The sequence below is a fragment of the Trematomus bernacchii genome, unplaced genomic scaffold (genome assembly GCF_902827165.1).
Source record: "Trematomus bernacchii unplaced genomic scaffold, fTreBer1.1, whole genome shotgun sequence".
NCBI classification, from domain to species: Eukaryota; Metazoa; Chordata; class Actinopteri; order Perciformes; family Nototheniidae; genus Trematomus; species Trematomus bernacchii.
The window spans coordinates 8,510,924-8,523,286 of NW_022987973.1; the positions used below are offsets into that span (position 1 = coordinate 8,510,924).

The window sequence follows — 12,363 nt, forward strand, 5'->3', positions numbered from 1 at the left end:
GTGAGTTCAAAGGAAAAAGGACCATCCAACAACACAAATTAGTCAATGAGGTAAATAATACAAAATAACATCAGCCCTTGTGACATATTATGCAGTCCGATATTTGTTGTATCTTTGACTCTTGTCCATATCTGTCTGTCAACAATGCCCTTGAAATTCTCAAGATTATCCTTTGACCTTGGTGGACATTGAAGTTGATTGAAGTTTATACTTGTGCTTGTTGCATGTTACTCATCAGCTGTTGTGTTTTGTTCTCCACAGGCCCTTAAGGAAGAGATTCAAGGAATGCATGGACTGCGAATATTCACTGATGTTCCAAAACATTAGAGAAAGTCCTTTCCACTGTTGACCTCTTCCTTTGTTCATCAACTGTATACCAAATGTACTATTTTAGAGGATATTGTGTAGTAAGTGAAATCTATAATAATGTTTAATGTGTGCAGGGAAGCAGAGGGGCTGTCACACATTAAGCATGTGACATTTGTAATATATCAGATTACACTAAATCATCCTTGTTTAAGATTGCTATCTTCTACTCTCAAGATAATATATAAAACTGGTGAATGCTACAGAACGCACAAAACAACTTGATAAAATACTTTTAAGATGTGAAGTAATGTAGGTTTCTCTGTCTTCTCAGGGTTGATAATATTGATGGTGTGATGATAAGTATGGAAACAAGTATAAATATAACCGTTCCAAGCATTAAAGAGTTACTACAGACCCTTTTTTTAGCAGTATTTTCCAATGTTAAATTGAAAAAAACTGATCATTGAATTGTACATAGACATTGTATCCACACAACATAATAAAAGCAGCAACTTTCCTCCAAACACTTATTCCTTTTATTATATTTGCAAAAGTTATAGACGCTGCATACGATAATCAGACACATCTCTTTAAGCAGTATGAAGTAAAACATGTAATGTTGGTGACCTCAAACAAAGTGTAATTGCACAGCTGCTCCCGATGCAGTATCTCATATTTTATATTTAATCAAATTGTTTTGTAATGCATTAATAACTATCTACCTTACAGTATTGAGAGCATCTTTGAAAAACCATGATAAGGATAAAATGTTTATCCTAAATGTGCACAGGATTTTGATTATATCATGTATTTATGAGTTGCATTTCTTACCAGATGAAGTTTTGTACACCCATTACCAGCAGATGGTGCTATTCATTCTTAAGTCTACTGCAAGCAAACACTACACAAGGATGTTGTGTATTCCAGATTCTTCAAATGGCAAATTTAAATTGATTTAATCATTATCTTTCTGACTTGAGCGAAAGGAAAAAAACTATTATTCCAAATCCAAATGTCCGCATAATTGAATTAAAGTGTAGACAGTGATATTTGAGGCACCGCCGTGGATAACCCTCCGCACAGCGGCTGTCTGCGCACCACATCGCTCTGAAGCCCGAGGCGGAGCGGAGAGGCAGAGCAGCGGGTCTCCAACATGGCTAAAGAAGGAGCAGATATGACGGAGGAGACCCAGTTCATGATAGACACAAATCCGGGGAAAGAACCAGAACATGTGGAATCATCCGGCGATGCTAAAGAAATGCGAGCTGTGGTGCTGGCAGGTTTCGGAGGTCTTAACAAACTCAGGGTAACCAAGAAGGCAATGCCCGAGCCTCAGGATGGTGAAGTGAAGATACGCGTCAAAGCATGGTAAATCTGAACCACTGATTTATTGTATATTGTACTGTATTAGGGATTTTAATAACCACGCTTCACAGAATTCCTGATAAGCGTGAAGACTGAATGTTATTGGAACATTTCGCAGTTCGAAGCCACAGGTCTTTTCTAGTGGGTGGCTGCCTGGAGCACCATAGCAAGCAAACATCAAGCAAGCTTGTCAGTCAGATTTTAAATCATTGTTTAGGGTTTGATAGCATAATAGCTGCCTTCACAAAGTATGAATTAGCTAATTACTGCAGAATATTACAGCTGGACTAATGCTAAGTGTTGGAAAATACAAAGTTAGGACATTGTTGTTTAATAGAGACTGCTGTTATCATAGGGAAATAGCCAGTGATTTATTGTTGATATTAATCATGACTTAAAATACTGTGCATCCCTTAAAATGTCATATATCAGACTAAGTATTTGTAGTATTTACGGTATGATGTATTACCTGTCAGTGGGCATGGTTTTCATTTAGCATTAGAGGGATTTAATCTCATCAAACTGTAAGGTACTTTTTATTATTTGTTGCAGTGGCCTGAATTTCCTGGATCTGATGGTACGTCAGGGGTCTATTGATAATCCTCCAAAACTCCCTATTGTCCCTGGGTTTGAATGCTCTGGGATAGTAGAGTCAGTAGGGGAAAACACAGCTGGATTTGAGGTTAGTGACATTAAGGATTCTAACTATGTAACGCTCTGATGTGTGAAATAACTATTCTGAGCAACCAAATCTGCCTCAACAAAACTAGGAACTCGTGTTGTAATGAGATGATAATGTGATACTAATTAAACAAATCCACAATCTACTAACAATGGCCTGCCTATTGCCCTCATGCTTGTTTCACATTAGTGTCAGCTTGTTATCCAGCTACTCTAACATGTTTCTTTCAGATAGGCGACAGAGTTATGGCATTTGTCAATTACAATGCCTGGGCAGAAGTGGTCTGCACGCCAGCGGATTTTGTCTACAAGATGCCAGAGGAAATGAGTTTTGCTGAGGCTGCTGCATTCTCCCTGAACTTTGTGGCGGCCTATATGATGCTCTTTGAGGTTGCTAATCTGCGAGAGGGGATGTCAGTGTTGGTCCACTCAGCAGGAGGTGGTGTAGTAAGTGCATTTTCTTTTATTACTATTGCCCAGCAGCCATACAAAGAGGTTAGCCAACTCTCATTCTAACTGACAGCTTTATAAAAGTAGTTTGTGTACTGCTGTTCTTGATATCTGCTGCTGTGATGACGGTAATGACTGAAATATATGTTTGATCATTTAAACAACATCTTGTTATATCTAACTTTTAAAGCAGTAGTCATTGATTGTTTGTATTCGACACCACTTTATCTGATTTTCTATGATGATTGTTAATGGTGCACCTACTGTTTCCTTTTTGTGACCCTGGTATATTGAGAGTTAAACGCTGGTGTTCTCAGGCATTGATAAACTGTTTCCACTGTTTGTTATTTTCAGGGTCAAGCTGTGGCTCAGCTGTGCTCCACAGTGCCTAATGTCACTGTGTTTGGGATCGCCTCATGTTCCAAACACGCAGCCATCAGAGACTCGGTGACTCACCTCTTTGACAGAAATGTTGATTATATGCAAGAAGTACAAAAGTAAGCATTCAAAGTTCGTCCAAAGTATGATTATGATTTGAGGCTCAAGAGGTCTGTTTTAGTTCCTCAGCGTGTATGCTTTGCAATATTAACTTGTTTATGTTAGAAATTAATTTGTTCAGGCATGTTAGCTGTAGCATGGTTACGTGGACCTCACTGAGCAGAGGGCTGCGCGAGGAGGCAGATGTTACCTGTTGCCTTATTTGGTCTTATGTGGCCGTGGTCCCCATGGCAACTCACGGCTCATCTGATCGAGCAGCAGCATTGTGTTGGGCGTAGGTCTGCGCTGGCAATGTGGAACAACAGAGCCAATTAGGAACAAGCGTTGATGCCCTACACATTCCATTCACAACACAGCACGCTGTCAGCCAGCACTACAAAGAAATCACCTTGTAGCAAACTCTGCCTGACATTTGATTTTATAGTAATATGCTGGCTTACTGCTATTTTTTTTCAATCTTCTTTTGAAGCTTTGGTTATTCAGAAAACTCCAAACCCATGCTGCATCCTGGTAATTTGCAGGAAATGTGTGGCTATTCTCTTTTCTATAATCAGGATACATGCACCATACATGAAACACACCTTTTTTATTTTGCTTAGGGATTAAAATACATTTTCAAGAGCACTAATTATTTCATGTGTTCTGCCTACACATCAACAGTGGTAGTGGATTAATATGCCTTTCATCTCCCTGGCCCACACATTCTTTTCAGGATCAAGAGCAAAGTATGATTAAATTAGTCTTTTTACAAAAGGCAAAAACCATGGCGATCACAAGACCTCCAAGCAGTTTAGCCAAGCAGGTGTCCAAGGCCACAAGGCAGAAAGGAGTTAACATGTATTTCATTCTTTATTATCTGTGCCTTTAATGAGTTTCATTATGGCAAGCTTGTTTGTCTGATTGCTTTTGTGTGCAATCAGTAAACCTTTTTGTAACATGATGATTGCAAGTTACTGATGAGGAGTGATGTGGGCATTGCATAGCATTAAGTTCCTTATAAATAAATACAGTGGAGGCAGAGTCAACAGTAGAGTAAACTGCCACCTATTCTCAGAGTAAAACTCCAGAGAATCAATACTCATGAGTTATGACTCCATTATTGAATTAACCCTAAAGCTGCTCCTGGGTATGACTCACAGGCTGAATAAATGAACAATTAGCGCAAACATTCCCATCAGTGTAACTGTATACTGTAAAGATGACCTCTGATTTTAACTTATCTCAACTAAACGACGAAATGGTTGGTTGATCAACCGTAAATTAACCTGCAAAAATGTTAAGACTGCAATTCATTTTCATTACTGATGAATATTCGGGTTTTTTTTAAACATAGAATGACAGAGAATCATGTATAATATACCAATCAATATTTCCTATGGTGATGTCTTGTTTTGTATAGTCATCAATCCAAAGCCTGAAGATAATTCAGTTTTTTATTATATGATGTTAAGAAAAGCTTGACATGTTTTCATGTGAAAATCTTTAACCAGGAAATGTTTTGATTTGGTTTATTAATTAATTAAACTGTAATCATCAATATTGATTTCTCTAGATCTGGAAAACTGTTTTTTGCATACTTTTTTACATGTGATGTATAAAACTAAATGTAAAAACAACATTTTATTTAATTTAGATCATGTTTTTCCCAGTTGACTTCCTCTTTACTTTGTTGTTAATCTTTTAGGATTTCTCCAGAGGGGGTGGACATCGTGTTGGACTGCCTCTGTGGGGAGAACACAGCGAAAGGCCTGACTCTGCTGAGGCCTTTGGGAACCTACATACTATATGGTGGGGGCCATACTTATAACAATACTATGATTTCCATTCAGTACTTTCAAAGTGTTAATATCTAAATTTGCAATGTGTTTGTGTGCAGTCTAAAATGTAGTACAATTGCTAAATTAGTTTGACATTTTTGGAAACACATACAATTTCTTGTCAAGCAATATATCAGGGAGATTGATTCTCTCACATCTGTTTATTAAAAAAGAAATTTGACACAGCTACCCTGGTGACAACAAGACATTAGGAAGTCTCTGATCCAGGCCAGATAGTAGCCAGGCACACAACCCTGGTGTAAACGGTTGTTTGTTAAAGTTATACAGAGCCAGGCCAGTAGTTCCCCTCTGTTTCCAGTCTTTACACTAGGCTAATCTAACCATCTCCTGGCTGTAGCTTGTATTTTTAAAAGACAGACAAGAGGGTGATATTACTCTTCTTATCTGATTCTTAGAAAGAAACAATTAGGATCATTTTCATAATGTTGAACAATTCAAGTATTGCATAAATTAAATGTGTTTGTGGATTAGGAGAGAGATAATGAAGCTCACGTGAAAATAATAATCTCATCTGTATCCTGCAAATGAAATGTAGTGCCTTTCACAGCTTCCATACTTACCAGGTCTCTGTTAATTACTTTAGTTTGTGTTAAGCTTCATGAATCAAGTAAAAGTATGAGAGGGAGATTAATTCTTTAGTTTATTCAGTGATACTGAATATGAGCGAAGGCATGCTTGCACAGATCTAATGGTCTATAGGTGCCAACTGTTCCTCCCCTACCTCCCCCTTTATGCTTTGTGGCTGCCTGTTACTGACCAGTCACTTCTGCCTAGACTTTTGCACAGCATTCAACAATCCTTTTATTTCTGTTTTTTCAGGCGCATCAAACATGGTAACTGGGGAAACAAAGAGTTTCTTCAGCTTTGCAAAATCTGTGAGTCAGAGATGCATTCTGTCATCAACATTTGCAGGAAACAGTACTACACAATGCACATTTAATCTTTTCATGGCAAATCAAACACACACAAATGAGTCCCTCGGAATAACCATGTCTCTTTGTGCTGTTGCTTTTTTCTCCAGTGGTGGCAGGTGGAGAAGGTGAACCCTATTAAACTATACGAAGAGAATAAAGTCATAGCAGGATTCTCGCTCCTCAACCTCCTCTTCAAACATGGGAAATGTAATCTCGTGAAATCAGTGATGGACAAACTCTTGTGTCTCTTTGACCAAAAGAAGATCAAGCCGGTAGTGGACTCCCTATGGGCGCTGGAGGAGGTAAGACACTGTAGTGATTGGAGGGCGTGAGACAGGAAACAATGTTAATAATGACCAAATTAAAAATAATTAGATCAGAGTGGTTACATGAGAAAAGATACCAGCTTTAAAATTAAAGAGAACATTTTATACAATTATTTGACAGCTTATAATCTGTTGTTTGTCACTGCTGTTTTTCTGTGGGACATTGTCAACTGTTCTTGGACATTGTTCCACAGATGGTGGGTAGGTTGTATATTCCTGCTGTTCAACAATTATTTCACACCCACACAAAGCACACCAGGACATACGTCAATCAATTCACTTTTAATTTCTACAAATTCTTAAAATCTAAAATCTCCCATTAACTGTGATTTTACCATTGTACATTGCACTTATACACATCCCAATTTCAATAGTGTTGAACAACTGGTAATGCAGTGTTTAGGTGTTTAGCTTGGCTCAGGACACAAAAGGTGGAGCTGTGTGGTTAGACGATCAAATGAAAAGGAACGTTTTAAATAAAAAGTGTCAGCCCTAGTGTGGCTGTAAAAAATATAGCGCTGGATTTATTAGCTTGACATGAGGGGGAGGGGCAGCGCTTTTACAAAATGGAAATAATGTAATTCTGTTATCCCTCAACATATCTTTTATAAGCTAAACAAACATTCAATCAGCTGGAATAAGAGAACACACTTCTGTGGGGGCAGAGCCTTAACATTTGGCAGGCACTGTTGCACACAACACTAAAACATTGTCAGAAGTCACAGTACATTAACTGTTGCCCATAAAGTTGGAATAATATATGTTTTACCTCTTCTCATGAAATGACGAATGTAATTTGTTCTTGATAGATAAAGTCTATATCTTCTAAAAATGTTATTGATAAATCTATTCCAAACATATCACAAAATGAAATAGGCATAAAAAGAGGAATGTGTCTGAAACAAATGATTCCAACTTTATTGGCAACAGTGTATATAGAAATATTACAGGCAGACCTTTTGACTGTCATAGCAGGAAAACTCAAAAAAGGCCTTGGCAGGATGCAATACTTGTCTTCAGCTACTTGTCTCCACTCCCCCCAGCATTAAGTTTCATATTAAAATCATTTGCCATCTTACACATCCCCGATATTTACAAATAAAACGTTTGGAATTTGTTCCACACATGAAATTCTCCATGTGTTCAGATGAAAGTAATGAGGTGCAGGTTATCCATCAAAATAGGTTAATAATAAGTCATTTTGAACGTCGTATCGACAGTTGAGAACATGTTGATGAAATTACAATTTTTTTATTTCTCATGGGAAACTCCCTCAGTACTGATTGTCATAAAACCTTGGGAGATTTGTCAGCCATTCACTGGAACCATGGCCCATGAAGAATGTCATTAAGGGGAGGATGGCGTGGGCTGCAGTATCAGGGTCACCTCCTGCCTCATTTATTCATTTGCCTAGACCTAGAATTCGGAGGGTGTTAATTTACATGGTAACTTGTTTATCCTCAAACAAAAAGTTAGAGAATGTTCAAGACCAAAACAGAAAAACTGAGCTGAGAAAGACTGAATCCGTTTTTTTCACCTGGGTTTCCCAAGGTCAAAACCTTAAAATATTAAAAAAGATAAAAGTGAGCCTTCATACAGTATCTCACTTTTTTGTACCATGCAGGAATGCCATATTAAAACCTACAATGAAGTGGTTCTCACCCTCTCTTGCTAACTGACAGCCAATGTGGGACACGTTTCTGACCTATTTCTGCTCTTGGCTTGATTTCTGCTTTCTTTTTTAGTAAATGAATGCTTGTGAAACAATGGCTTCCAGACACAAAGGCACATTCAGTTGTTTCTTTGTGTGGATTGTAATGAGAAAATGGTTTGGTGTGTGAATTATTTTTCTACCTAATTGAGTCGGACAAGCTTGTGATGATGTTTGATTTAACAAGTTCTGACCTGCGAGGTGTTTTTGTCAGATGTGGATAAAAAAAGGTCAAGTCTGCTAGCTTTTCATAAATGTTAGTAGTGTTTTTTGGGCAATGGCCACAGATGGATTGTAATGTTGTGAAACATTGGAAACACCTAAGGACAAAACCTGTTCCAGTTGAAGTTGAAGTCATTGTTGGTTCTTTATAATCCCAGAATAACCATTTTGATAAACACTTGTTGTGATATGCTTTAATACTCTACCACATTTTGAAGCATTACATCTGCGATGTATTGTTGAGATGGAGAAAAGCATAAAGCACTTGTCCCTCTTCTCCTATTCTTCCACCACTCAGCATAAAACTGCAGGTGATTGACAATTATGGACAATAGCTCAAATGTTCTAAAGCTGACGTTAACTGGTCAGATAACAAAGCAAAATGTCAGCTCATAAAACATATTGTTGACGGATGTTTCTATAGGCTACAGACCAGGAAGTCTAATTGCACTTTCCTAGGTTTTAAGCGCTTCTCTCTCGTTTGTTAGTATGAAATACTTGATGAGTCAATCTGTAATGTCCATATTTTTATGATTTATTCCTGAAAGAAAACAAAGTTTCTGCCCTAATGTGTAATGTTACACTTTAGGTTATTTTAATATATTTGTTTGTTCAACACTTCTGCTTATTAATGTTAGTTACATGTTGTGTTTTATTCTCAGGTAAAAGAGGCCATGCAGAGAATTCATGACAGAGGCAACGTAGGAAAACTCATTCTGGATGTCGAGAAGTCTCCCACCCCTCTGGTAACATTTGATTGTGTTTTTTCTTTTCTAAAGTTATCAGGAAACAAACATCAATAGAAGGGGCTCCATTCATAAATGTGGATTGATCTTATATTAGAAATACATTCCTACATAAATAGAAAATTAATCAACATGATGAAATTTAAACAAAATATGTTATTTATTCAAATTAATAGTAAAGTAATCAGTGTATTGTGTACATTAATGGAAATTGTCCACCAAAGAGAAGTCTGCCAGCTGAAACCAGTTGCTCTAACATCCCCTACAGGAAGAGCACAGAATGACACACACCCAAAGAGTGGCTGATCAAATGCAATGTATGTATGCAATAGTATAATAGTAAAAACATAAAATATGTCTAAATTGAACATTTAACATTATTAAAGTATTATTTAAAGTAACAGCTTTTAGCTTCTATGTTTAGTATCATTACAAGATACAAGCAAAGACTCATGAGACAGTTAGAAATATAAAATGTAATTATTATATCACATTTATATTCACATACACATGACTGACAGGAGGAAGAGCAGAGAGGAAGAAGATGGAAATAAATTGGCAGATTGGTAAATTGGTAAAAGTATGCATATTATAAAACTAGTTGGATGACTTCCAACAAGTTATTGGAAGAAAGATTCCTTGCATTTCTGCCTGATCTTATTCATTTGGCCAATGTAGTGCTAATTTTAAATACAGATTTATTCAAAACACATTTTCAGCCAATGTAAACATACCAATATGTTGGTTGTTTTTAAATAGTCACATCTGACATCTCTAAAGCCTACAGCACATCTTTTAGGACTGGTCAGTGTCAGAACGAGGCAGTGTGTGTCCTCTAGCTGTTTCTATGGTGGTCTCAATATTAAACCTAGAAACACTAATATGTATCAACCTGATCATATGAAGAGCATAGACCCTGTAAACAGTTGCCCGTTACTAGAAAGAGTATTTACTTATTGACCGTACTGTTTGATGTCATCTTTCATTTGTTTTCACCTCTGTTTCTCTGAATGGTAGCTTAGTAATGACAGCTGAATAATATCTTACCACTAGATGGCCAGTGACAGCACAGAGACCAGTGAGGCTGGCGAGGAGGAAGAAGAGCCAGAGGAAGACAACGACAGCAAGGAGCGAATGCCCTTCATCCATTAAACCTCCCGGCTACACGCCCAGAGACTGAAGAGGCATTCACCACACAAGTGTTGAGCAGTATGTGCTGTATGCATGTGCTGTATGCATGCATGCATGACTGGATTTGTGTACAATATTTGTTTGTTACTTATTGTTTGTCAGTTAAATGTTCGAGCAAAATTATTGTGAAAACAGAGACCTAACAACATTTTCTCTAACACAGACAGGCAGGTGGAAGTGCCATTGTCCATCTAGTATTTTTATATTCTTTACTGTATTATGACGTTATGCTAGCCAATAATTTGATTAGGTTTGTGTCCATTTCTCTATTAATTGCATCCACAAACAGTTTATTGACTGAAAAAGCATTTAAGCCTGGAAACAGGGTTAGGATTAGTACCCTTAAAAATACACTTACTATCAATGTCATGTAGCATAACAACTCTACACTGTCTAAAAAAAGAATAAGAAAGTGTAATTTAATATTCACTTTTTTCAGTGATGACAGCTGTATAAGGAAAACGATTGGCATGTGGAATATTTAAATGTTTCTGTTACAATAGTGATGTGTTAGCCACCAGCGAAAGGTATGTGTGTAGATATTTGCTTGATATTTGACTCTTAGGTTCCTGCCGACCTTGTAATATATCACAGGATCACCAGTGCCTTTAGCCCACCAACAAGTGTAAAGAAGAAGTAAAGTTCACATTATAAAAACATTTAAAAATCTTCCACTGCACATTTATTCAGATGTCAAATCTATACAACGCCATACAGTGTTGCATACACTTTGAAGGTCACAAACATTATATCATAAAATATCTAAATGCAAGAGAACATGATATAAATCGGTAAATTCAGAGTCTTCTCAGGCAGCGTGTAAGTCAAACATTTGTGGAGTCTGCTTTTACTTGTCTGACCGAAATTGTTTACTTGCTGGTGCCTCACAAAGAAAAAGTGCCATAAACTATTTTTGCAATGATCAGGTGTTTAAAAGCAGGGTGATTCAGGTCTGAAAAACACTGTGTATTATTTTACATAATAACGATGCCCTCTGCTTTACTCTGCCAGTTTTTATGAAATGTTCACACATATTCTAATAACAGATCTGGTTTTATTTTTAATTAAAACATAATTGTTTGGGGCCTTGCTTATACAGCGTATTGACTAGTCATTTGAACTATTTATTTCTTCACTTGAATTATAAAAACAAAACTGGATTATATATCAAAAAAGTATTTTCTCAACAATTAAAACAATTAAATCTTTCCTTATGCCTTTAAAAAATGTCCATGTGCAAACTAACAGGCTGCATGCTTCAAAGATGAATGATACATGGTGGATAGACAGTGTTAATGGGCACAGAAGTGATGGAATAAGTATTTTTAGAATTTATATGTAGACTTGAGTATAGATAAGTATGGATAATTGTTTTTAGACACTATGGAAATACATCTCAATATTATTGTCAGGCATTTTTATTTGTGTGTGCGCACGTGTGGGTGTGCCTGTGTGTGTGTTTTCATATTGCCTTGTAAAAAAACAACATGTCTATAAAAGTGTTAAACATCATAATGTGTTCACAATCTCCTTATAAACTCTGGTTTACCTGTGGTCGTATATTTTTGTCACATTTTCTGGTGTGAACCTTCTTTGAGTACAACTCTGTTTACTTGAATAAATGTATCTGCAAGTATTCTGGTGTCTCAGTTAATTTATTTTAATTTTATTGAGGTATTACACCAATGGTATGTTATGTGGAACATTTGCGTTTACCTGGATTAAAATAATAATCGAACTCCGTGATAACATTGGGATGTTAAAATGTGTTTCGGTCTACATAAGCATGGTATCACCAGGGTATCCCATTATACTGCATATTCTGCACAGTCCCTCAGTTTGGCAACAAAGTCAGGCCTTTTTTTAAACATGTGCCCCAAAAGAGAAAAGCTGCCATCTAATACATTATTTGTTCCAACAGTACTGCACTGTTGACCTTTTCAATTATGTTTCCAGGTATATAGCCAGAGTCAATGCATGTACTGTACGGCAAATATTCTGAACACTGTGTGCAAACTAAGCAAGAACTGTGCCTCTTCTCTAAGTTAGGGTCTTATAACTGCATTTCTATTATACTAAGAATACTGTTGATACATTTGTCACTTGGAGGAG

General features: G+C 36.9%; 1 protein-coding gene across 1 annotated transcript; it reads left to right on the forward strand.

The window, feature by feature from the left end:
• The first annotated feature begins 1,440 nt into the window (after nucleotides 1–1,440).
• vat1l (vesicle amine transport 1-like) lies at nucleotides 1,441–11,884 on the forward strand. The gene is made up of 9 exons (XM_034116192.1): nucleotides 1,441–1,677; nucleotides 2,227–2,356; nucleotides 2,587–2,802; nucleotides 3,160–3,302; nucleotides 4,988–5,091; nucleotides 5,961–6,016; nucleotides 6,163–6,357; nucleotides 8,977–9,060; nucleotides 10,114–11,884. Exons 1-9 carry the CDS (start codon nucleotides 1,463–1,465, stop codon nucleotides 10,210–10,212), a joined length of 1,242 nt encoding a protein of 413 aa, XP_033972083.1. The 5' UTR covers nucleotides 1,441–1,462; the 3' UTR covers nucleotides 10,213–11,884.
• The last annotated feature ends 479 nt before the right edge of the window (nucleotides 11,885–12,363 follow it).